The 27,554-nt window shown below is 38.9% G+C and overlaps 1 protein-coding gene across 1 annotated transcript in view; it reads left to right on the forward strand.

Moving 5' to 3' along the window:
* Positions 1–243: 243 nt before the first annotated feature.
* The window catches only part of SLC27A6 (solute carrier family 27 (fatty acid transporter), member 6), a 43,190-nt gene continuing 15,879 nt past the window's right edge, over positions 244–27,554 (forward strand). Inside the window, exons 1-5 of the mRNA XM_004686682.2 lie at positions 244–724; positions 5,316–5,519; positions 12,573–12,731; positions 14,167–14,291; positions 25,883–26,077. Coding sequence (XP_004686739.1) covers positions 244–724; positions 5,316–5,519; positions 12,573–12,731; positions 14,167–14,291; positions 25,883–26,077 — 1,164 coding nt within the window. The remainder of the gene's footprint in view (positions 725–5,315; positions 5,520–12,572; positions 12,732–14,166; positions 14,292–25,882; positions 26,078–27,554) is intronic.

A 27,554-nucleotide genomic window follows, 5' to 3' on the forward strand; every position in this document is an offset into this window, starting at 1 on the left:
TTTCGAGCTCAGAGGCTGCTGTTTGATTTGGCGCACTAGCACAGGTATCCCAAGACAGCCTCACGATCTCTTGGGGCTGCCTCCTCTGTGCAAACTTCTGCTTCTGTGTTACAGGATCCCACTCGCCTTTGGAAGGCTGACAGGAGCGGCAGGCTCCCAGCACTGAGAACCCGCGCGCGGCGGTGTCCAGCGAGAGCTGCAAGAGAAGATCCTGAAGGGTGCTTGCCAACACCTGCGGCTCCCATGCTCCTCTCATGGCTAACAGGGCTAGGGGCCTCAATGGCCTTCCTGCATTTCATGCAGAAACTCTTATTTCCTTACTTCTGGGATGACTTCTGGTACCTGCTGAAGGTGGTCCGCTATGGAATTCGATTGAAAATATGCCGCGCTCGGGGAGAGCTGGTCACTGTCCTGGACAAATTCCTGAGAAACGCCAAGAAGCAGCCCAAAAAACCATTCATCATCTATGAGGGGACCATCTATACCTATCAGGATGTCGACAAAAGGAGTAACAGAGTGGCCCATGCCTTCCTCAGCCATTCCACACTGAAAAGGGGGGACACCGTGGCCCTGCTAATGAGTAATGAACCTGACTTCATTCACGTGTGGTTCGGCTTGGCCAAGCTGGGCTGCGTGGTGGCATTCCTCAACTCCAGCATTCGCTCCAACTCCCTCCTGCATTGCATCCACAGCTGCCAGCCCAAGGCCCTCATCGTGGGCGCAGGTATAGTATGGGGTGTTGATCACTTGTGTAGATTGGCAACCCTGCCTATTTCCCCCACCATGTTTCATTAGAAATGGTCCCAAGTAGTGCTTTGGGTGTGTGGCAAAGTATATATATTAAGGGCACAAAGTAATTTTACAATTTTGTGATTGGTGGTTTAGTACCCCCCCCCCCCTTTAAACATGACCTTGTGTTAGCGATTAGTAAATGCGACAACTTTAGAAAATGTCTGAAATCTTTACTTGGAACTATTTTGTGAGGGCATCAATTGATACTTTCAGGACACAAAGAGAGCTTGGTAAGTTCTAAATGTGGTCAGATGTAACTAAATTACTTAATAAGTAGGCAAGCTATCTTGACTCCATTGTGGAATACCTACTTCTTATTGTAACACTATCAAGGTGAGGACATTTGCAGAACAAATAAGTTTTATCTGAAGTGTGTGAATTCCAGCCTTCATGTCTGCTCTTATTTTGCACTGCTCGGACTTGCCTAAGAAGGTCTCACCCCCTACCTCCCAGCTAGTGGTTGTGATTCTGGCTCTCTCCCCCACTTTCCTGTCTCTGCCAACAGCTTGGTGTGGGCATCACTCCCTCTCCCCCCGCCCCCATAAAGTTCTAGCCTCCTTCCTCTTCTCTTGTAGGTCACTTTGGGTACACACACTGACACTGAACAATGAAAGGAAAGTCGCTGGTGGAATGCCTCATTGGCAAAGAACCTAGCAAGAAGGGTTATTTCACAAAATGGGACTGAAGTAGGAAGATGACTTGTTTGGTATCAGCTAAATGGTTTATGCTTCTTCTGGCATGGTGATAGGAAGGAAGAGGGTACGGGCGTGGATCAGAGTGAAAAACTAAGTATTTTAGATTTATAGATTCATGTTAATACTTCATACAGGGTTTTCAAATGCGCAGAGCAAGATAAAAAATTTGCATTTGTAGTTGAGTGGTGTTTTTAAATGTAGATATTTTCGGGTAACATTTTTCACAGAATAATTGGACACAACCCAAAAAACGAGTTAGCCAATACATGATAAAACAGTCATTCAAGACTTTCACTTTTCTTTGTTCTGGGTTACTTTCCAGCTCAATTTGTGACTTATGAAGCAATAAAAAATTTAATTGCAAGCCCTGCTTTTATCTTATTTAAGTCAGAGGAGTGGAGAAGCCAGTAAATCTTGTATATTTTTTTGGTTCACAGTTTTTCACTCAGCAGTCATAGCTTTCAGAATTGAAATTTGGCCTCTTACCTTAGAAAACTTTAGTGTGATACTGGCAATAAGTATCACAATAACTTTTCTCATGAGCAGTAAGTAGAATAAATGAGTCAGAGAATTTTGATAACATGGTGCACTGATGTTTACCACTGCGCAGCTGGCAAGTGAGCTCATGAAGGTGGGAGGGAAAATATCCCAGTTCATCTCAGGGTTCACTTCCCACATTTTCATTCAGTGTAATTTAAATTGTTGTCTGGAGCAATTGTAGTATAAATTGATAAAACTATACTTTTCCTCTAGGAGAGCAAACTAAGAGGACCAGTACCACTGAAAAGATTTCTGTAGCTATGATGTTGAAACCAACTTGAGAAACATCCCATACCTGGTCTTGGGAGGGCTTGAAAGTGTGAAGGGCTGCTTCCCTCTCAAAATAGAGCATTCAACTTTGCTGTTGACTGAGTTGTTGCTTAATTAGGACCAATTAATTCTGCAGTTTTACTTGTGCCAACTTTGTGCTGTGCGTGCCAATAACTAATTGCATTGTTTCCTTGTTTTTGTTTTTAACACCTTAAGTCAGTTTTTGTATCTAAAAGCCACTGTGGGATGATGGAGTGTTTAACCAAAATCATTTAGTTGATTTGCCTAATAAATAGGTAACCAGAAAGATCAAACTTAAATCTTATTGTTTCTTTTTTAGCCTGCTTCCAAAATATATCACTTACATAGTTTTCAAAGATGGGACAATTCTATTTTTATCTAAGGCATGGCTTATTGTAGATCATGTTCACTTTTCTGTACTTTAAACTCTTACTCTGTAATATTGTTTTCTTGGCCTCTTGTATCTAATTGGTGAACGATATAGACATATTGCTTTTATAACTTAAAATTGTATAAGTCTTAGATTCTCATTGGATGCTTCTGATGTATTGTTCAGTCACTATATCTCCAGGGAGAGTGCATTGAGATGGAGAAACCAGAGAAGTGGTTTAGAGAGCACAAGCCAGACAGACCTGAATCTTCTTTATGGTCTATCTACATTTTTTTGCTGTGTGATTGAAGATAAGATCATCAGTTGCCACATTTCACTTGACTTAGTTGTAAATGATGATGATACCCTCTACTTCACAATATAATTCTGAGGATTAAACAACCTAGGTTTTGTAAAGTGGCTAGCTGAATGCTTGATGTGTACTAACTAGATCCTTGGTGAATTGAAATAATTGCTATTTTTATTTCTGTCATCTGAGACATTTAATAAAGGGTCTCCTATGTATTTTACTGCTACAACCTAGTATGGGGTTAGCTATAAGAAAGACTAGTAAGTAGTTTGGAATTGGACTTTGAATACTTTACCTCGGTAGGTTTTAGTGAAATACTACTTTTTAGAACCAGCTTCAAATGGGTTTTATAAGCAGTCCAAGTAAAGTTTCAGTCATGCCAGGTGTCTGATAATTCACCAGCTAAAATGCAGGCAAATGTTATTCTTACTGTTACTATCCTTAAAGGAATATTGACAGTTCGCATTTACTGAAAGCTGTTTATGTAAAAGCACTCCCAATGATTCTGAAAGGAAGATGCAGAGCCACGTTTTGGGAAAAAAGTGAAAGAAAGTCACTTGGTTGACACAACTTAGATGCAGGACAAAGACTCAAAACCTGGTCTCTGAATCTGTTGTACAGTCATAGTATTGTTTTGTGAACTGCCAACCCCCTTTTGATATAACCATGAAAAACTCTGCATGCTAGCTATCTGAAAAGTAAAATAAAAGTAATATTAAGATTAAATTTTTCACACACTATAAAAGTGAAATGCTTTTAAAACTAGCATTCCCTCCTCTTATAACTTGAAGTCTTAGAAATACTTGCAAATGGTTTGGGATCTGGGTAGCTTGGTTTAGAAGAAATGTGGGGTGATGTCACAAATTTCCTTGGAAAATTTCAGCACTTACTGAAAAGTAAGTCCTTTCACCCAGAATTTCAACTCCAGTGTTGCTAATATTGCATCCTTCCAAGATTACCACTTACCTATATGTGCTTTTCTCTTAGAACAAACAAAAATGTTCGGCTACTTATAGATGATTTTGAAAAGTACATGTAACTGTATCCTTTGCATATTTAGTAGTAATAATGTTAGTCATAAATAATAACCCCATCCTTTTAAAAGTTGTTAATAAATTACAAAGTGTTTTGTACACATTATCTTGTGTGATCCTCAGGTCAGTCATAACCTTGCTTTAAAGCTAAGGAACTCAATGGTTGGGTGGTACAAGATAGTGTTGCGACTGGAGCCTGAATTTTCTGATGCTGTCCTAGTCTGTTGGGTTCATGTTTGTGTTTGTCCCCATTTCACCTCATGTCCATTAGCTCAGCTCCAGCTTTTCCCATTCTGCTCCTTCCCTTACCCCAGCCCCATCCTGCTCCTTTTCCAGACCCTTTTGCCACCTTACATCTCTCCATTTACTTTCTTTTAGCAACTTTTACCCTAAAACCTGCTGCCTCTGGTGTGCTCTGGTGACTCATAGTGACCCAACAGAATGATAAAGATCTGTGCACTCTTTCACGGATAGATTTTTTTTAAAGATTTATTTGTTTGTGCATACAGAACTGGGGTACAGGCCAGAGGTGCAGGGGCAGTGAGAGGACCCACCAGAGACAAAGTGGGGAGCAGAACATGCAGATCAATGAGGTGCACTGAAAGGAGCAGCAGGTGGGTCAGGAGAGGTCTGCTGTGCCGTGCGGATCACCTCCGGGGCCATGGATTGAACTTGCACCAAAGCTGTGACCAGCTTCACAGTGCTGCACTTTAACCCATTGTGCCACCAGGAAGGGTCCCAAAGATAGATTTTTGTGAGCTTGAGGAATAGGCCAAACATTCAGATGGAACCCCCATTCTATCATGTACATAGTAGTATTCAGAGACTTTCATTTAACTTTTGGCCTTGAAGTAGTCTCTAAGCCATAATAATTTTGTGAGGAGTCAGGTTATTCTCCCTACTACGATGTATTATAATAAAACTTAACAGTGACAGACAGGTGGCTTTTTGGAATGATGAATTACTTAGTTGTATTCTGAGGGAAAATGTTTAATGTAGTATCCTGAATTCAGATTTGAAACAAAGTTTAGAGTAATCTTACTTTAAATGGGGGGGGGGATAATGTGAATAATGGAGTCTTTTAAATTCAATCAGAATTGGCCAGTTTGCATTGATTTAACCAGATAATACCCAGATTTGCCTTTTATGAATTAACCATAAAATAGCTGGAAAATTACAGAAATCAGAATTGTATTTTTAATTTACTCCTGGTCCAAAAGAGAAAAAGATACATGGCGTGGGATTTGAGTTTTGCTTACCTATCCCTAACTCTTTGGTTTTAGATTTACTTGGAACTATAGAAGAAATCCTTCCAAACCTCCCAGAAGATATCAGCATTTGGGGGATGAAAGATTCTGTTCCAAATGGTGTCATTTCACTCAAGGAAAAACTGACCATGGCATCTGACAAGCCAGTGCCACGCAGCCACTATGTCACCACAAGCCTCAAGTCTCCTTGTCTTTATATTTTTACATCTGGAACAACAGGTATGATCACCCATTTTTTTTTTTTTTCTTATAACGTAAGAAGAATGGCAAAGGACAATGTTGGCCAACATTCTGCCATGTGTAATTACCAAAACATCTCTGAAAATGGTCCATGAAAACTTGGAGTTTTCAGAACTCTCAAACCTGGATAAAAATTTCAGTTACTTTGACTTCACTTTCGCAAGTCACCTTGTCCACTTGCTGTTATCTCATTTGAAAAGATTTTCTTTAAATTTGGTATTACGAAGGCCCTTCTTGGTGGCCCAACGGGTTAGAGCACAGCACTATGAAGCTGGCCACAGCCACTTCAGCATAAGTTCCATCCCAGGCAGGTGACCCAGGGACATGCCATGGCAGAACTCTACTGACCTGCCCGCTGCTCCCTCAGCAGTGTACTTCATCAGTCTCCCTGTTCTGCTCCCCACTCTGTCTCTGGTGAATCCTCTCATCATCCCTGCACCTTTGGCCTATACCCCAGTTCTATATGCATAAATACATACAATCTTTAAAAATAAATAAATTTGGTAGTACACAAGGATACCAAGATCTGGACCAGCCCAGTTAAACACTGAAATTTGGCTAGTCCCTTTTACAAGGTCTTTGCCTAGCTTCTCTGTTCCTTAGGTTCCTGGTCTATAAAGTGAAGAGAATAGTTTAAATAGTTACTAATTATCCTTATGGATTAAAAACAAAATAAAACACAGAACTCTGTCAATCTATTTTTAAACAATTCTCTCTGTATTCATGTGTACATGAGAAATCCTAAGGCCAATATAAATATAGCCACAGTTTCGGCACTTGTAGCAGGCTCTTCTGCTTTTCCTTCTGGATACTGAAGTCTCGAAGGCATTGCAGAAATGGGAGAAGACACAAAATAGAATCAAATAAACCTTTTTTAGGTACAAGAACAACAAAAGACTAATGAAATTCCATTAGCATTCACCAAAAATGTAAACAATTGTTTCTGGGGCAAAATTGAATAGTATATCTGCTAGGCAAAATAAACTTTTGTAATTAGTTTGAAGGTGACTGGGAGTTAAGTTAGATTAAACAAAAATTCTATTATGAAGGAGAAAAACAAGTACATATGATTTCACTTAATGTGGAATACAGAGAAACAAAACCAATGGTTAGACAAAGCCAAACCAACAAGGGCCTCCAAGATGGCCTTGGGGGTAGTCTCAATGCTATAATTAGAATGGCCCACTCTGGCAGCCTGAGTCCCTTCCTCATCCTGGGGGGTGACCCACAGAATGCAGCAGACTTCAGTCTCACCTGCTGCTCCCCTTAGCGGTGTATTTCAGTAGATAGGCTTGTTCTGCTCCCCACTCTGTCTCTGGTGAATCCTCCCTGTAGCTTTGGCCTTTACCTCATTTCTTCTATGCCTAAAATAATTTAAAAAAAGAAAGAAAGAAAGAAAAACTCTAGATCTATAGAATGGAGCCTGCCAAAAGGGCCAGGGGAAGAAGGAGCAAAGTGTGGAGGGAGAAGGTAGAAGACTCTTCAGGCCTTGGTGGTGGGTATGGTGTGATGTCATGCATCCTATTCTGAATTACATATAAGGTAACCAATGTTGCCTTAATAAAAAAAAAAGGGAAGGGGGCTCTCCCTGGTGGCGCCACAGGTTAAAGCACCGCATTATGAAGCTCTATGAAGCCACTGCAGCATCAGTTTGAGTTCCAGTCAGGGAGCTGACCCACATGGCATAGCAGACCTCTTCTGACCCACCTGCTGCTATCCTCAGCAGTGTACTTCATCAGTTCTGCCTGTTCTGCTCCCCACTCTGTCTCTGGTGAATCCTCTCACCCACCACAACTCTGGCCTGTACCCCAGGTCTGTAAGCATAAATAAATCTTTAAAGAAAAAAATAATTGTGACACACTTTTTTCTCTCCCCCCCCCTTTTTTTTTTTTTTTTTTTTTTTTGGTTAGCATTAACAACCTAACAAGCATCTCTCTTTTTTGTGGAAAAAAAAAAGATTTATGTATTTATGCATACAAGAGCTGGGGTGCAGGCAGATAAGATGATTCACCAGAGACAGGAGCAGAACAGGCAGCTTGACAAAGTACACTGCTGAGGGGAGCAGTGGGCAAGACTGCTCCATGTGGGTCACCTCTGGGGCCGGGATTGAATCTTGCTGAAGCGGTTGCATCCAGCTTCATAGTGCTGCACCTTGACCCGTTTTGCACCACCTGGGAAGGCCCTAGGGTTTATATCTTAAGATAAAGCATGGAATTATTGCTTGAGGTATTCAAAAGTGAGGGGATAAGGGTGATTCACATGACAAGGAGAAGATGGCTTTCTATTAAACACCCTGCACCTAAATGTTTGCCCCACCTTAAATAGGCTTCTCTGATAAGCAAAGTTAATTTCTAGAGATGACCCTAATACCTGGATGATCTTCATTCTTTAAGGTAATAGGAACACTTTCTCTTGAAACCCTCAAGGTCTCAGTTGACCTTAACTCCATGCGCCAAGGTGACATGTATTAGAAAACATGCCTAACCACCTTGAAAAAGTCTATCTGAATATTTTGGGAGGCCTGTCCTACAATACTTCCTAAAAAGCGTCTCCTGATTTTTCGCAATGAAAGATGAGGATTTTGTTTCCTTTCAACACCACTCTCTCTCTTCCAGTCATTTCTCTGGTGTACTTTTTCTCCTCCGCATCACCCTAATAGTGTTTTATTACAAGTTTTACCTTGTTGGTATCTTAGTAAACATTCTGTCTAGCTAAAATTATATGTATGTCTTTTCACGTGAAATGCTCCGCAGTATAAAATCAATCATTGCATCAGCTTATTTGCCTGCTTATTTTTCTGTACGTTTATAACTGGTTCATACTCAACCCCTTATCAAAAAGTAACTCACATGTGTATGTGGGAAATATTGTCTGCATTTTGTTAAGTCCATGTTCTTGTCCTCCCCCACACCAGACCCTTCCTCCCTGCTGCTTCATTTTCACCAGTTGCTCTTTTACTGACCTCGGTTCATTTTCCCCATTATTCTGGAAATAACCTCATTGCCTGAAGTGCTTTGAAGAAGTGACATAAGCATATAGTAGGGAAATAACAAGATAAAGTATCATTTCTTTGGACAAGTCTCAAATTACAAGTGATTCTTTTTAAAGATGGGTTGCCATGAGATCAGGAAATATGTTGTGAACAGGGGAGACAATAACTGTAGAATCAAGCTGCGAACTTCTCAAAAGCAGAGAAAATATAAGTACTCATTCATGGGAATTCTTTGTTTTGTTTTATTTTGGCGGCCACATTTGTTTATACAACTGTTTATGATTCAGAGGAATAGGCTTGCATTTCTTCAGATGTACATCATCACACCCCACCCACTTACGCCAAAGCACCCATGTCTCTAATCCTTTATCCCCCCACACTGTTTATCACCCATTTGAACCCCTCTAGAAATCTCCATTTCTTAACTTTGTTTTGCTTTAGATTTTTAGTTCCCTTGTTTTGTTCCTCTGTATTTCACCTAAGTAAAATCATTCAATATTTGTCTTTCTGCCTCGGGCTTATTTCACTTAGCATAATCCCCTCCGTTTTCATCCATTTCACCAATCTCTTAGAACTGAGTAGTATTCCATCATGTATATGTGCCACATTGTCTGGATCTAGTTGTCTGTTGTTGGCACTTAGGCGGATGACAGTAAACTCGATTTGTATGATGCCAGGCTATCAGGAAAAGGTACATAGTCCTCCTTTGAGGAATCAATGAAGTGAACATTAGTTAGAATAATAGGCAAGTGCCAAGTTTGCCTATGAGATAAAGCTGGTCTGATTAATGGAAATAGGGAGCACAAATTCTGCCCAAAAGATCATAATAATGCAGTAAGAAGGTGAACTGGGGATCTCTATAGTAAAGTACCTGGAAGTCTCTATAATGTGTTTCATAACTCATGGTGCTGCTGTGATCAAAAGCCCCATAATTCCCATTTGGGATTTTTTTTTCCTTTAAAGACTTATTTATTTATGCATACAGAGCTGGGGTACAGGCCAGAGGTGTAGGGGCAGTGAGAAGAGTCACCAGAGACAGAGTAGGGAGCAGAACAGGCAGAACTGATGAAATACACAGCTGAGGGGAGGAGCGGGCAGGTCAGAAGAGGTCTGAAGTGCCATATGGATCACTTCCAGGGGTGGGCATCAAACTCATGCTGAAGTGGCTTTCGTTTCCTAGTGCTGTGCTTTTAACTCACTGCACCATCAGGGAGGGCCCCATTTGGATAACATTGGCTTATATATTCAATGCGTTCCAGGTGTACATTATTATAAATCAACATCTATGTGTGTATTACATTATATTCCCCACTAAAACACTATAATTCCATTCTTCACCATTCCTTTCTCTTTTTCTTCTAGCAGCTGCTAATTTGGTCCTATGGTCTATAAGCTTACTTTTGTTGTATGTAGTTCATAGTTATTTTTGTTGTATATAATTCATTTGTTTTGTTCTTTATATAACTCATATAATTTAATATAGTATTTATCTTTTTCTGCTTATGTCACTCAGCTTTACTCTATAGATCCATGTTGTTACAAATGTTAGGATTTCACATTATTTTATATACCTGTAGAACATTTTATAGACGATCTATACATAATGATCTTCTTTATCCTCTTGTCTGTCAGTGGACACTTAGATGCTTTCTATCTCTTGGCTACTGTGTATACTGTATATATACATATATATATATATCTACTGTGTATACTGTGTGTGTGTATATCTATATCTATATATTTATATATATATCATTGAATTAAGTGTTTTCCTACCTCAGCACCTCCAGTTTGGTTTCTCTTGGCCAAGGGCATGCACATTCACACTGTCTCTATTTTTCCTTCCCCTTGGCCTTTGGTTGGGATAATAGTCCTGGTACCTGTGTTCACTTGAGACCACTACCTCCTTGATTTATCTCCACTCACCTTCCCTTGCACAGATGCATGGATCTCTCTGACCTCCCCTTTGCTGCCATCTGCATTCACCTCAGAAGTGCAGGGGATGGATGCTTCAACCTCAACTGTTGGCTTTTGAGGTCTCTCAATATTGTCCAACAGTAGTTAGTTGGTCCTGTTGTGAGGAAGAGTGAAGCAAGGACTGTCCTATGTCACCTCTTGCTGAAGTCACTTGGTCGTTGAAAACTTTGAATTTCGTGAATAAACATTTTAACTAAGAAAAGAATGTCCTTCTCTGTGAAAGACATGGCCCAGTTGATTGTTGAATAGTTAAGTAGTTCTTGTTACTACAAGAGAAGAACTACAAGAACAAAATCGGGCTTTAGTTCTATGGAATGGGTAGAGCTATTTGTCTGATGAAATACAGATGTTACATATAGAGCTGCAAGTGTAGGTCAAAATGTCAGTTGGAAAAATGTCGTATCAAGGAAGTTGAGGCAGGCTAGGTAAGTGGTCAGTTACAAGGAGATACAGGAAGAAACATCAGCAGCACAGCGTTACATGATGTCAGGGCATATCCAGAAAAGCACATAGGAAGCAGCTGGGAGGTTTTGTCTATAAAAAATGGGACATGGTAGCATATTTAGTATGTTGGGCAAGTAGCCATATCAACGACCTCCTCCAATCTGGGAAAAATAATGTTTATTATAGGACTCCATTTCTGGAATTTTCAAATAAAGACAAGTCAGGTCACAAGTTTGCAGAGCCTTCCCACTCCACCTTCATCAACTCCTTTGACAAATCACTGACTAGATCTATGTCAGCCCATGGGGTAAAAAAAAAAAAAAGAGAGAGGAGGCCTCCTGTTGGCCTATGGACTAAGTATCATTGTTATCACCATGATGATGGCCTGAGTTTGACCCCCAGCCAGGGAACTGACCCACCTAAGGCACAACAGACCTCCTTTCCTACACACTGCACCTCTTAGAAGTGTATTTCAGTAGATCCACCTGTTCTGCCCCCCATTTACATCTGGTGTGTCCTCTCACTCCCTATCCCCAACCTCTGACCTATACCCCTGTTCTTCTGTGCATCAACAGATATTAAAAAAAAAAAAGATAAAAAAAGAGAGACCATATTAAAGTTGTATTGTCTGTACTTGCTCTTTACTCCTTGATCTTGGCATTTGTTTGTTTTCTGGGCCTCCCTGCCTTGGGACTCTGCTTGCCTCTGAGACATTTGATACTCTATTACCATAGTGTTTTATGAAGCAGAATAACTTTATTACAAGACAGATTTGGGAAGGGACCCTCTGCATATTGACATTATAAAAAATATTGGACCACTTCGAGCTGATAGTATATAACTGTAATGCCATGTAATCTAATAAATTAATTCCAGATATGATAGTTACCTTTGAAAGAGCAATTTGTATGCCATGACATGTAACTGTAGCACGAAACAAATAAAAATCACTCATAATCAACCATAAATATCCAGTTATATTTTCTATTAACTGGATAAATTTATTATGCTGATATTATAAATAGAGAAGATTATAACAATCCCCAAAATAGGTGGGCTAGCAAAATTAACAAAAGCAAGATACATAACTATTTCTGCACTGATTACAGTGTTTAATTTTTATAAGACAGTGGCTATTCATGGAAGAAGACTGAAATGAAAAGGGAAAACTACATTTGAATCATGAATGTGTAGAACAGCTTTGTTATGTTGTGTCAGGGAATCTGGTATCTGTAATGTTTTTAAGGGCATGTTAACGATGACAAAATAAATGGCTCATCACTGAAATAGACTGTAACTTGAAAGTGTTTGCTGGAAACATTCTACTTTAAATATAATTTAGAATTACACTGTGACATGCCTATTCTGGCTGTACATTTTTAGAGTTTTGCCATTTGGGGCATTCTTTGAAGCCAAATCTTTCTCAAAATCCATGTAGTTTTTGCAGTTTTGGCCCTTCTGATAGAGCAAAAATTCTGGAAGTTAATTACAATAGTAACTTGCCTTTACATGGACTCTTAGAAAGCATATGGAAAAATTGGTTGTATTTTGCCTTCATTGCTTTTGTATAGCCTTACTTTCTGTTACATCAGTGCATTTTTCCTGTTTCTTTCTTCCAGGTCTACCAAAAGCAGCTGTGATTACTCAACTGCAGGCTTTAAAGGGTTCTGCTGGACTGTGGGCTTTTGGTTGTGTTACTAATGACATCATTTATATAACCCTTCCTCTGTATCACAGTTCAGGGTCTCTTCTGGGAATTGGTGGGTGTATTGAATTAGGTAAGTTTTTATGTTCTTTTTGATACATTTTCAGAATACCTAATAATTAGAACTTGGATACATTAACATTTGAAGTAGAATCCATAGTGATTATGTGCATATGATATAATTACAATATAACGCTAATTAAAAGGACATAATTTTTTGACATCCTGAGATTATTCTTGAAATGGAAAAAGCAGTCTTGGGAATTTGACCATGAGGGTAGAGGCAGCTGTAAACTGAGTTTTTCCCTTCATATTGTCCCACATTTGGTTATGTTCTGTCACTGCCTGTTTAAATGGTGGTAGGTGCCTTCCACAAGGGGGAATGTGAAGGCTTCATAACTTTGGAAGTCACATAGTCTTTTTTTTTTTTTTTTAAGATTATTTATTTATTCATATAGAACTGGGGTACAGGCCAGAGATGTAGAGGGTGAGAGGATTCACCAGAGACAGAGTGGGGAGCAGAACAGGCAGATCGACGAAGTACACTGCTGAGGGGAGCAGCGGGCGGGTCAGGAGAGGTCTGCCCCGCCATGTGGATCTCCTCCGGGGCAGATGGGAATCGAACTCATGCGGAAGTGGCTTTAGCTTTTCAGTGCTGTGCTTTAACCCGCTGCGCCACCAGGGAGGGCCAGTCACATAGTCTTTTTACCTGCATTGATCAAAGCAAGTACAAGTCAATCCAGATTCAAGTAAATTTACACTGCGAAGGGACTTGCATGGAAGGAATTGTCAAAGGCTCTCCTTTGACACACCCTAGATTCTCACCAAGCCCTTTTGCAGAATTTGCCACACAGTGGATTCTCTTCACAAATATGCTTACATTATGTGTTTATTACTAGTTAGCCTTGAATAATATATATACATATATACATAGAGAGAGAGAGAGAGATAATTCACTACTACTTATACATGTCTAAAATTCTATAAATTTGTGGAATATTTAAATATGATCAATGCCCACAATGAATAAAAACGGAGATCAGGATACTAACATTTTCATGTCTTACCTTGTTATTGATATGATTAGTTCTTGACCTCAAGCCTCTGACCTGAAGGTTGCATTTTAAAGTCTAAAAAAATTAAACTGTACATAGTCAAGGTCAAGAATCAGTGAATATTTTTGGTTCTGGAAGAAGGGCTTTTATCTATAGTTCTGTTGTAATACTTGTAACTATTTACTAATTTTGATTGCTTTTTTCATCCCAAACATTGAAAAAGTGTATTTGTAGTAAAAAAAAAAAAATAGAACTGCAACATGGATTTTTTTTTGAAGGTCTATTGAACTGTAAGATTAATATTGTGAAATGAACTTGAGATAAATTGCTGGTGAAAAATTATAAATCTTTGAATATGAGCAGAAGTATTATAGACAGACCAACATCCTCTGTGTTTTGTGTAGTTCTGCCCTTGAATTTTTCCCTAGTGCTAGTTTTTACTTTTCCTCATAGGTGCTACGTGTGTGTTAAAGAAGAAATTCTCTGCAAGCCAATTTTGGAATGACTGTAAAAAGTATAATGTGACAGTGTTTCAGTACATTGGAGAACTCTGTCGCTACCTTTGCAAACAGCCTAAGGTAAGAGTCATCATCAGAGGGACAAGTAATTTCAGAAGAATAATAGGAGAGAAAAAGTGATCTTTGTTTGTATTCCACTTTCTTCCAGAATATCATTTAGTGCCTTATAAAGATATATGAAATACCTTAAGATAAAGTAAATACAAAACAATTGAGAGAAAATAAAAGGAGAACTATCCAGAAAGATAGTGGGATACTTTATATTATAACAGGGTGGGACATATTCACAGTTCAGTCCACATCATGGTAGAATTGATTAAAGTTTCTGTAAACATAGTGTGCATCTGATTAGGAAGTTTAGATGCTATGCTCACAGAAAGTAGTTATTCCAAAACTGAATTAGATTGTCTTTTAAATTGCTGTTCTTTAAAAAACCAAAACAAAAACCTGATGACACTGATTATACTTGTTACTCTGTTTTTTTTTCCTGGTGAATAAGTTACTACACTAGAATATCTTTTTGCTTGATTTTGCTTTAAAATTAAGATGTGGTGTTGCTTTTATTTGTGCTTGTATCCCCCACCTAATGTAATCATGTCCACATACTTTGACAAATTTTCCCCATTTGAAAGTTGACAAGCAAAAAAGAGTTACAGTAGTCTGAAATGTGTCTATTAGCTTGTTTGCTCTTTTGTGCTCAAGTTATTTGCCTTTTCTTGCTGTTATTTATATTTCTAAATGCTTATTGTAAGTTCAAGTTTCTAAATATTCTTAAGACTCAAAAAAAGTGACTCTTCTGTACTCCCATCAACTGCAACCCCTTTGTAGGATGGTTACAGTGGATGTCTCTATTGAGATAGGTCTGCAGCTGGGATGGATTATTGATTGAGCCTTTTGACCTGCCCTTGGCCATTGATAAGCTTCTTCCTAAGAGAGGGGACCCCTGGTCATTGTCTTTGATATCATTACATTGTCAAGTCATGGATGGTAGACTAAGAAATATTCTCTTGTGCCCTCTGGCTATTCATACCATGGACATGAATCTTTTAGTTACTCACAAATCAGGTGAAACTAGACTGGAGTCACTGAATTGAGGTTTTATTAAAGGTATGTGGTGATACACAGGGGAAATGAACAAAGGAAAATATATGAAACTGGATAATATTCATTTTAAGCTGCTAACCCCTGACCCACATCTATGTAGCAGATACAATTGTTATCCACCCTCCCTTCATTCTCCCTCACTACACCCGCTTTTTTCTTTTTTCTTTGTGTGTGTGTGTGTGTGTGTGTGTGTTCAGGAGCAAGTCCTCAGGTTCACTGCTAATACAGGAAGTCCCAGAAATTTGTTATGAGTTTTTTTAATCTTTTTTTTCCTCAGGAAGATTGCCAATATCAGAGTTATGGTCTTAACTAAAGAGCTCTAATAGAATAATAATAATGTCTTAACCTTGCATATTTTCCGTTTAGTTTCCATTGTATTTTCTGATAGTGTGATGTTTGGACTAGGTTAATTTAAGGAATGAGTGCCCTCTCATAACTTAAAAGCTACCGTTAGTAATGGACATGGCAGGCACTACCCAAGAAACGTTTTCGAGGCCTTTCTAACCCTTGCCCCCTGGTATTCCTTTTCTTCTCATCCTTTAACTTTTGAAAGGTCATTTGCTCAGTAATTATTAAATGGTTGAATACATGAATTTTTTCTAGTGTTTTCCCATCTTAAGTAATGTTGTAATTACTATCTTCATGTAATATAGAGTCTCAGAAGTACAAGTAGTCAAAAGACGGGGGTACTTTTATGATTTTTATGGCATATTGCCAGTTTGCTGTTTAATGTGGTTGACAAGATTGAGAATCTCTCCAACAGTGTGAGCATATGCTTAGTCTTTTATCAGTATGAGGTGTTATTAAATAGAGTAGCCTTCCAGTTGTGTTTCAAAACCTCCTCAAAGTCCTTGAAATTTGGAGGAAAGAGAAATTAGGCCAGGAGTCACAGCTGAGTCTCAAACATGGTGGATGAAACCCCATTTTCTTAATGTTGAGAATATTATTTTCATTTTAATTTTATGGACTAGAAAAAAATGAGCTTTTATTTTGCTTGTTTAAGTTATTGACAAGCTGGGTTACTTTTCCAGTTGTAGTTCTTACATGTCTTTTTAGTCCTCTATCTCTTTGGTATGTTTTATCATATCCATTTGAATTCTTATTTCCTATAATAAAATATTAATAGTTTGCCACTCTGTATTATTTTATTGAATACTATATTTGAGGTGTTTTCCTTTGAACTTTTTTATCTTTTCACCTCTCTCTATTTGTATTACATTAATTTCCAAAAAAATTCTGTAGATACAGAGAAAGGAAAGAATTCCCAGGTACTTTTAATTAATTACTTTAATTCTTAACTAAATTTGAGAAGTTGATATTTGTGAAATAATCTCTAAACATTTATCTAAATGCAAATTGAAGGAGAGAATAGTAAATAAATATAACTTTGCCCAAAGAAAAAATTTAATAATTTTTTACAAAAGAAATGCATTGTATTACTTCATTTCCTTTGTTGATCCACACAGAAAAGTACAAGCAGTTCTTGGCATTAAAGATTAGGAAAAGAAAAAGTAATTCTGCTATGACAGCTTACTCCTTCAGATCTTGCTTTTTTGCTACAGCAGTCATTACTTTCAATGAACTTCCCCTGAAGGGAAGGGCATTTAGCACAGCAGTGGATTCAGGTAGGGCCAGAAAATGGCCAAATAATATATACACACCTTAAAAGAATTAAAATTGAGTGTGTCAGAAGGCATGTTTTGAAGTCCCATAGACATTAATTTAAAGTAAATTGTTAGGTAAAAGAAAGAAAACCACTTGTTCTCTAAAGATATCCAGATTTCAGGATAAGTAATTTCAGGATAAGTAATATATCTCAAAAGAGAATTTACCTGCAGGCAGAAGTCACAGTCTGAGCTGAGTGTTCAGATGTAGTTGCACCCCAGCTCTTGTCTGTGCATAAATACATAAATAAAAATGCTTTAAAAAAACCCAAAATCCTAGGGTTGGCTTTCCTAGTCTGGAAACATTCACCCACCCTCCACCCAACCCTGGGGGTTTTTTTCCCCCTCCTTTTCAGAACTCCAATTACAAAAGTTCTTTTGGCATAAACATTCCACGAGCTTCTTTTAATCCTGCTGGCAGTAGCTCAACCTTAAAAAAGTCAAGGGACTGCCTCCACTCAGTCACGAGCAGTGAGGTCATTATTCTTTTCCTCTGAGGCTCTGGAAGCAGCTCTTTCCCACTTCTGGTCTTCCAGGTATCATCACACAACTTCTCACTGGATCTCTATATAACTGCTGATTGATAGGTGAGGCACATCGTAGAACCCTGTAATGGGAGGTGGCATTTCAACATGTTGCCTTCCACCTACATGGACACTAACAGCTTCCACTGACAGCTCAGCCCATCACATGTAACAACAATATGATGTATTGGGGGAAGTACACATTACAGTGACATAAGCATAAAATCCAATTGGCAGTAAAGGGAGGAAGGTTACCAACCCTCAGATGGGCTTCGGGAGACCAACAGGAGGACCCAGAACTTTCCAGGATGTCAGCTTCTCTCAGAAGAGAGGATGTTCTCTGGGCAGAACCTCTGGCAGATGCGAAAAATCTGGAAAACTCATGGGCATGGAATTCAAAGCATCTCGGGCTTAATTTAGTTTTTATATTTATGCTTCTTTACAGGGTGTTACCAGAACTTCCTATGAGTTTTGGGGTTGGCTTCTCAGCATAGACTTTCATGTATCAATGTTCTCTAAATAAATAATCACTTTCATTTTAAATTAATTCACTGTAGGACTCTCTGGTCCAGTAGGAGTTAAGTTTCTGTGGTCTTAGTTTGATCCCTAGCCAGGGAGCTAACTTACATATGGCGCAGCAGACTTCTACTGTCTCACCACTGCTCCCCTCAGCAGTTTATTTCAGTTAATTCGCCTGTTCTGCTCCCCACTCTTGTCTCTGGAGAATCCTCACCCCCCCCACACACACACCTCTAGCCAACACCCCAGCTTTTGTATACATAAATAAATAAACCTTAAAAGGAAAGGTATGGAAACAAGCTAAATGCCCCAGAACAGATGAGTGGATCTCAATACTGTTTATTGAAGAGGCTTTCCACACCTTTATAGACAACTAATATATGACAAAATACACCCTGTAACTAGTTGTCCTTATCTTGTTCTTGAATGGATATTCTTGAGATACTTATGATTATTTTTTCCCTGGGGGAGAACTTACTAACAAGTAAAAGAACCTTAATTAAAGATTCAGAACTAGGGACTCTCCCTGGTGGTGCAGTGCGTTAAAGTGCAGCACTATGAAGCTATCCACATCCACTGCAGCACAAGTTTGATCTCCAGCCAGGAAGGTGACCCACATGGCGTTGCAGAATTCTGCTGTGCACTGCTCCCCTTAGCAGTGTATTTCAGTCAATCTGCCTGTTCTGCTCCCCACCCTGTCTCTGGTGAATCCTCTTACCTGCCCCACACCTTTGGGCTGTACCCCAGTTCTATATGTATAAATAAATAAATAAATCTTTTTAAAAAAAGATTAAGGTTTTAAAAATCAGGAATTTAATTTCTGCGTTTTTCTTAATTCATTATGTGTTGCTAGGGAAGCCATTTTATTTCTTTGCCCCTTGAAATCAGGGAACTTGAAATTCAACTCCTGTTTCCATGTCTTACGAACTCTGTGATGTGAGCAAATTATTTCACTTTACTAAGCAGTCTTTTTTTTTTTTTTTATCTATGAGATGAGTGTAGTAATAATGATTTCCAGAGTTGATATAAGGAATAATGTCTCAACTTAAGGTAAATTCAAATGAAAGCACATCTTGCACGATGGTGAAGGCTCTCTGGATGAGACGACTTACCTTCTCTTGTGAGGCTTCATGGATGGTGACTATTATCACAGCAAATGTGCCAAACTGAGGATGTAGTCTCTAGCTTGACAGGGTCATAGTGCATGTAGGTTAGGTTTCCAGGAGCTGGGCTCAGGAATGCCAGATTATAGCTTTTATAGATTGTTGCATCTTCCTCAGTCTTCCCTGTTCTTTACATGTGAAAGAGCCCAGGACTCACAGTGAAAAATTTTACTTTTTCTACTATCATTCCCTGGACATGATCGTGGGTACAAATACCAGCTACAACTCACTTTCAAATGTATGTCTCCGGTCCTCCCTTCTCCTTTGACTCCATTTTTTATGAATCTAGATTAACAGCTTTGTTCAGAAATTGAAACTGAATTAACATTTTGTCTCACATGGCCACAGCCTGTTATTACCAACTCCTTCAAAATACTTCCTTTGCCCTCATCTTGACCATCTCACTCACAGACACTCTGGAATCACTTTTTCTCTTGCATTCCCTATGTAAACCCTATAAACTCTGCCTTCAGACATATCAGGAATCAGGCCTTGCCTTAACACCTACCTGCTGCTCTCCTTCCCTGCAAAACTTTCACCCTACTCAGGCCCCCCTCCACATCCTGTTTGTGAGTAGCAATTGGAATAATTCCATCAGACATTACAAATGGAATCTGACTCTTCCAATGCTTGTCTCCCAGTCTTCTTTCATGGCTTTATTTTCCTTCATAGAACCCATCATACAGGACATATTTCATCTTGAATTTTGTCTTTTTTTTCCTCTTAATCCTTGCCCCCACTATTATAGAATTTCAAAAAATGGGGCTCTCTCTGGTAGTGCAACAAGTTGGAGCACAGCACAGCACTATGAAGCTATCACAGCCACTGCAGCATGAGTTCAATCCCTGGCCATGAAGGTAACCCATATGGCGCAGCAGACCTCTCCTGTCTCACCCACTTCTCCACTCAGCAATGTATTTCAGTAGATCTGCCTGTTCTGCTCCCTAATCTATCTCTAGTGAATCCTCTTACCCCCATACCTCTGGCCTATACCCCAGTTCTGTATACATGAATAAATAAATCTTTTTTAAAAAATTTTTAAATGCAGGGAGTTACTCTTCTTTAATTATATTCATACTCTGATGCTCAATAAAAAATTCTTGAATTATTAAAAAGAGAGCAAAGTAGGCCCTCCCTGGTGGCGCAGCGGGTTAAAGCACAGAACTGAGAAGCTAAAGCCACTTCCGCATGAGTTCGATTCCCGCCTGCCCCGGAGGTGACCACATGGTGTGGCAGACCTCTCCTGACCCGCCCGCTGCTCCCCTCAGCAGTTTACTTCGTAGATCTGCCTGTTCTGCTCCCCCCTGTGTCTCTGGTGAAGCCTCTCGCCGCCCCTGAGCCTCTGGCCTGTACCCCAGTTCTGTATGAATAAATAAATAAATCTTTAAAAAAAAAAAAAAAAGAGAGAGCAAAGTAATGATTCTAATGGGCCCAGTCACTCAGATACTGTTGTGCTTGTGACCGGGCAGTCTCCCTCTCATCCCACACTGCCAGGGAAGCTCAATTATAATCAGAAAGTCAGAGTTCCTAAGAAAGACAGAGTCCTGTGAGGGAATTTGAGTAAATGAAAGTTTTATATTCTTGTATGGGAATAACTGGGCCACTGCCACATCCAATACTTGGCAGAAATTACCTTGCTAATAGGCCTGTGCTTTTAAGGAAGCCTGGTAGTTGTGACTCATTTGACCTAACTTCTGGGTTTCCTGGGCAGGACAACCTCCCATCACATCTACACAACCTTTTCACAGGTGAGTTACTACAGTCCTTCAGGTTAAAGCCAAGTGTGGCAGGGGGGAGTGTGGGCCTTTTCTAGAATGCAGATCTGAAATGTCTCTGGTGTGAAGCAGTACTTTCCTTCCACTTTCATTTCTCACAAGTGCTGCCAGTGTAGAGAGCACTCTGTTCCAGAATACCTGCTCTATAAATGGCAATCCCTGTTACTGTTACATGTAGGGGGCCTCCCTAGTAGCTCAAGGGACTAAACACAGCACTATGAAGCTCTTTGCCACAACTGAAGAAAGAATTCAATACCTGGCCAGGGAGGTGAACCACATGTCCTGTCTACCACTCCCTTCAGGAATGTATTTTAGTAGATTTAGCTGTTCTGCTCCCCACTCTGTCTTCGGTGACTCTTCTCAGCCCCCCCCACATCTCTGACCTGCACCCCAGTTCTTGTATGCATAAATAAACAAATCTTAAAAAAAAAAAACTTGCATGTGGCCCTCCCTGGTGGCACAGTGGGTTAAAGCACAGCACTAAGAAGCTAAAGCCACTTGAGCATGGGTTAGATCCCTGCCCAGGAGGTGATCCACATGGCACAGCAGACCTCTCCTGACCCGCCCGCTGCTCCCCTCAGCAGTGTACTTCATCAATCTGCCTGTTCTGCTCCCCACTCTGTCTCTGGTGAAGCCTCTCGCCGCCCCTGAGCCTCTAGCCTGTACCCCAGTTCTGTATGCACAAATAAATAAATCTTTAAAAAAAAAAAAACTTGCATGTAAGAAATGAATTGGAAATAAATCACACATTGTTTTTTCTGCAATACCACTTGAGCTCACAATGATTGTGTCACACTGTTTATCTTAAAATGGTTTGTTGAACTTATGGCTGTGGTCTCTGAAATCAGGGTTTTTCCCAATCCAGAGCAAAAAGCAACATGACAAGACTTCTTTTTTAAAAAAAAAAAGATTTATTTATTTATGCATACAGAACTGGAATGTAGGCCAGAGGTGCAGGGGTGATGAGAGGATTCACCAGAGACAGAGTGGGGAGCAGAAGAGGCAGATTGATAAAGTACACTGCTGAGGGGAGCAGCAGGCAGGTCAGGAGAGGTCTGCCCTTCTGTGTGGATCAGCTCCCTGGTAGGGGGTCAAACTTGGGCAAAAGTGGCGGTGGCTGACTTCATAATGCTGTGCTTTAACCTGTTGTACCACCAGAGAGGGTCCAACATGACAAGACTTTTGGGGCAGCTGGAATCAGTATTGCCTCAGTCATCCATGCCTCTCCTGGTAAAGACAGTTGATTCCAGACCTCATAGATTTAAACAGACAGGCCCGCTACATGTGTGGATTTCCTTGAAAACAAAGGCTATAAACCTCTAAGGTATCACTACATATAGTACAGTACAGGAAATGTATTTGCTTTTACAATTTTCTTAGTATTAAGTTATTATATGCAATTTAATGTATGAATACAGTATATAAAACAAAATAGATGGCTTAGTTGACTATTTATGTTATCACGAAGGCTTCCAGTCCCCAGTAAATAGTAAAACTTGGAAGTCTTCAAAAGTTATATGTCAATTTTCCATAGTGAAGAGACCCCGGCACCCCATCCGCCGGGTTATTCAGGGATCAACTGTATTCTCCATTCCTTTTTCTCAAGAAGCCCCTCCCAACCTCTCCCCCTACCATTCCTTCCCCATGGCAAGAGTCTGCCATCTTTTTGTCTTTTTTCTACTCCAGGATTCTCTGACATCCTGGTTGCATACACTGTTACTTTGTGTCAGTTATTTAATACCTACTGGGCTGGTCGCCTATGTTGTTCACTGTATAATTTTGGAGTGTCTGTGGAGGGAAGCAAACTATGAATGGATAGTTCTAATCCTGAGTAGGAGTTGTGGGTATGACCTATACGCATGTGTAATTTTCAGAGGGCTGTAGGAAGAAGCGGTCTTAGATTAAATCTAATCAAGGTAGAAGAATCAGAATGTCTGACATGTTGTTCTGTTTTAGGTGATCCTTTAGGGATTAAAATTTGCTTTTCATGCAGCTGGTTATCCAGGTGGGGAAGCCCTAAATGCTGTGCTCCTTTGTTTTCACTATGAATCTATGTTTCTGTTCACTCACTCATCTTATCAACAAACACTCCTTGTTTCCTCAGATATCAAGGTGGATACAAAGTTACTTGCACTTAAACAGGACCTCAGCTTTCTCTTTTCAGATGCAGATAAAGAGGCCATTCAACCTGATCTTTTAGGGTTTCTCTGGGTAGGGTTAAGTACTTGTTCTGGAAGAAAGAGACTTTGTTTCCAGGAAGATATTGTCTAAAACCTGCATTTCAGCAAAGGAACAAATAAATCAGACATGGTAGGATGTAACTGTAGCTCATGGTAGGAGGTAATTGTAGCTCATGGTAGGAGGTAACTGTAGCTCAACAGCTGAAGTGACTAGAGTCTTGGTTCAGACTTCTAATGTGGTCACATTAGTTTGATGCCCTGTGCTGGAAGCCAGCAGGTAACTGGTCTGATATCCAGGACCTTGGGTCATAGCTCAGACCCACTCAGTAAATTCTTTTTTAATTTTGAATGAGATTTTAAGTGGCTTCAGATGAGATGAGGACTTTGTACCATGAAGGACTTCCTCCCTGTATGAGGTGGTGGTGTTTGTGAGACAGTTTGTAAACATTTAAGCATTAACTACTGAATTAGAACTGCATGCTTTGATCGGTTCTTATTGCTGAATTCCTGAGGAAAGACTTGAATAAAGAGAGCAAGGGTGTTTGAGACTTTTCCTCCCCTTCTTCTTACCCTCCTTTCCTACTTCTCCCTTTCTCCTTTCTTTGTCCTGCCTGCCCTCCCTTTCCTTCCCCTTTGCCACAAATATGTTGTGAACATCTCTTATATGGCAGGCACTGTGCTAAACAAAACGGTGTAGCTTGGGCCAAAAGGCAATGGTCCCTGCCCTCAAAGCACTTTTATTTATTCTTTAGTTAGTGTGTGTATAATGTGTTTGAAAAGATGCTGAATTTGTCCCCAAGTGCAATTTAAAAAATCTGTTCAGGATCCCTCTGTTTAAAGGAAATTCACAACTTTCACAGGTACAAAATTCAGGTTCACAGATATTCTGGTACATGTCTTTATCAGCAGCGATCCAAGCATTTAGTTGTTAACGAGTTTAAATTCTGACTGTTCATTTGGTATGTGCTCTTGGATCTAAACTTCATTATCTCAGATGTGCGTGCAGATTGGGGATAATGCTGCATCTTTTATGGGGCTATTGTGATTGAAATGAGATAATACAATAACCTGGACTCTCTATTTACATATATGTTTTTACATGTCTCAGTGCACATGCTCTGTGCCACTGTCTCTTTATTTCCTTCTATCTGTGTCTCTCTTCTAATATGGAATCTTCTTTCTGTGTTCAGTTTATCCTTATTATTTTGCCTTTCTTTTCCCCTATGTGATTATGACAGAGGGAGTTTGGGACTCTGTGTGAATGTGACTTACTTTGTATGCTTATATAAGTGTGGTTGTTGCCTTTCTCAACAGTGTGGGTGTCTCTCTGTCTCTGCATATGTCACTCCCTGTTGATGCTCCTCCTATACACCTCTCTTTTACTCTGTTTTGTTCATTCATCATCTTTTGTTGCTCTCATGTTTGTGTGTGTGTGTCAGTTTTTCCCCAGAGAGGGCTTTTTCTTCTCCAAATCATACTGGGGGGTTACCAGTGATCACTCCAGATCATATAAACTAGGATAGCATCAATATGTGACAGGTTTTCAACCCAAAGTGGTAATGTCCAGTTGGATTTCTCCAGTTTGTAGTCTCCAGTGTGTAGTGAGGACAGACTCCCAAGTCATTATCTATAGAGTATTTAGGGTGCAGCTGCTCTTTAAACAAAGTTCCAGCCAAGCTTCTGCCTCCTGCATTCTTTTTGATGCTTGCTTAACACTTCTGGGAGTATTGGTTAATTATTCCACCCGCAGGCTTAGATTTCAGCCTTATCTACTCTGCTTCTTCACATACCTCTAATTACCTTTCCAGAATTATGGTTCGCCAATAACATTTTCTTTGTTCCTGCAAATGAATTGATTAAAATCTGTACAATGAAACTGAGAAGGAGGTGCAGTAAAGAATATCACCAATCAAATATTTTTTTTTGGTCAGGGGCACTGAGTTTTTTTTCTTGACTTGTTATTAGTCTTTGTTGTTTTGTACTACTTTGGTGATGATTGCAGACAATGCAGAAGGAATAATGGATTTACCACAATTACTCTGACAATATAGTGTTACTTTAACTTTTGATCAGTGTATAGATCATGCTAAGATAGCGTTTATTAAATATAGGATATTGAATATTTGAAAGTAATGGTTATAAAAAGGTGTCATAGTATTTACAACCCAAATATTGCAGTGATTAGATTACCTCAATTTATTACTTACTATATGATAAACACTGGATATTAGCTACATACTACAGTGTATCAGTGAGTAGGTGTTACCATCAATTTTTGTAGAAAAAATGAGAATCAGAATAAGATACAATCTCTTGTTGAAAAGTATATAGAAAAAATAGAATAGAATATACAGACATATAGATTAAAAAGTGATAGAGTTGAAAATGCAAACTCAAATATATATTTAGTAATTTTTTACCTGAAATACGTTTTTCTTCCTTTCTGATTTCACCTAAAACAAGACTCCAGTAATGTGGAATTTAAATTAAAGTAGAGGAGCTTTTCCCAGATGTGGATAATAGAAACTGTATTACTTTGGGCCAGTGCTAGCTTCAATGACTCTGGGTTATAGTTTTGTAACAGATGGAGATATTTTGTTGTTTTAGTTCCTTTCTTGATGCATTTATGTAACTTCTGGATATTTGCCCTTTAAATAATAGAAGTGAAAGAAAGAATTGATAACAGTAATTAACAAATTTTAAGTGAAATATTTTATTTCAGAGAGAAGGAGAAAAGGATCATCAAGTGCGTTTGGCAGTTGGAAATGGTGTGAGGCGGGATGTATGGAGAGAATTTTTAGACAGATTTGGGAACATTAAGATGTGTGAGCTTTATGGAGCTACCGAAGGAAATATTTGTTTCATGAACCACACTGGGAAAATTGGATCAGTTGGGAGAACGAATTTCATTTACAAGGTAGGTACAGCATTTTCTTTACAAAGGAAGTATTTTTGAAACATATTAGCTCTCTTTTTATACTTTGCTTGTAAATAAGGATAAATAGTATCACTTTTTTAAGTTGAGAATGCCTAAAAAGTGAATGTTGGGTGAACTGCGATGCTGTAAGTAATAAAAACTTCAACCATTTCTCATGGTTTCCCAAAATGAATAATGACACCTAATTCTCTTCTTCAGCTTTCAAATTAAATGGTATAATGTATAAAGAGCTGATGCATGATAATTTGCTTCTTTCCATTTTCCTTGGGTATTCTCAATTCACTATTTCTAGTTTCTTTTTGTTTATATATCACTCAAAAACTCTGTGTATGTTCTGGTGCATGGCTTCTTTAGATACCTATGACAAGACAGCACTAGAGTCTTAAAGACAAATTAGCTGATTTTTCAATAGCAACCATGCAACACAAAAGATAACGGACAGGTATTTTTCACTGGCTGGGAGAAAATAATTGTAAAAATAGAACTCACTCAGCAATACTATTTTTTAAAAATTAAAACTGAAAATAAAGAGGGAAGTCTCAGAATTTATATAGTAATATTTTTGTAACATCAGTGGAAATAAACAAATTCAAAAACTTAGTAGGATATGATAGTACATCTTTTTCAGTATTTGATAGAAAAGCAGCAGCAAAAAAAATTTAATGACTGGGAATATTTGAATATTACAGTAAATAACTGCAGTAATAACTGCAGAATTTCCTTTCTTTTCAAGTTCTTAACAAACCTTCACTAGTCATAAAGATTACTGGTCTATGTAGAGAGTTCTGGTAATTTCATTGTATTGAATTATTTGAAAATGCTTAATTAAGATAGAAATAGGTTTTTTTCAGGCAAGTAGTATGTTGCCTCCTATATATTTGAAATTAAAAATCTCTCAATTTTAAAAATCTATTAAGCAGCCATAGTGTAAATGAGAAAACAATTTGAGCACAGTCATAATGATAATGATATTACTTTTCAAAGTTTGTGAACTTAGCAAAAAGCAACTACAAAATATGAGTTAAATATCAATTTCTATTGGTTAATTTTTAAAAAGCTGAAACTCAAAAGAAAATAAATAATAAATAAAGAACAGAAAATAAATAAAGAACAGAAATCCATGAAATAAAAAAAGAACATTTAGTGGAGTGTGTCAAAAGATTAAAAAAATACAATTTTTGATCCCTCCCTGACGGTGCAAGGGGTGAGAGCACAGCACTATGAAGCTATCACAGCCACTGAAACACGAGTTCGTTCCCCAGCCAGAGAGATAACCCATGTGGCACAACAGACCTCTCCTTTCCCTCCTGCTGCTCCCCTCAGCAGTGTACTTCAGTAGATCTGCCTGTTCTGCTCTCCTCTCTGTCTCTGATGAATCCTCACACCACCCCTGCACCTCTGGCCTGTACCCCAGTTCTTATACACATAAATACATAAATTTTAAATATATAAAAAA

The sequence above is a fragment of the Condylura cristata genome, unplaced genomic scaffold (genome assembly GCF_000260355.1).
Source record: "Condylura cristata isolate star-nosed mole 26May11 unplaced genomic scaffold, ConCri1.0 scaffold00021, whole genome shotgun sequence".
Classification (NCBI taxonomy): domain Eukaryota; kingdom Metazoa; phylum Chordata; class Mammalia; order Eulipotyphla; family Talpidae; genus Condylura; species Condylura cristata.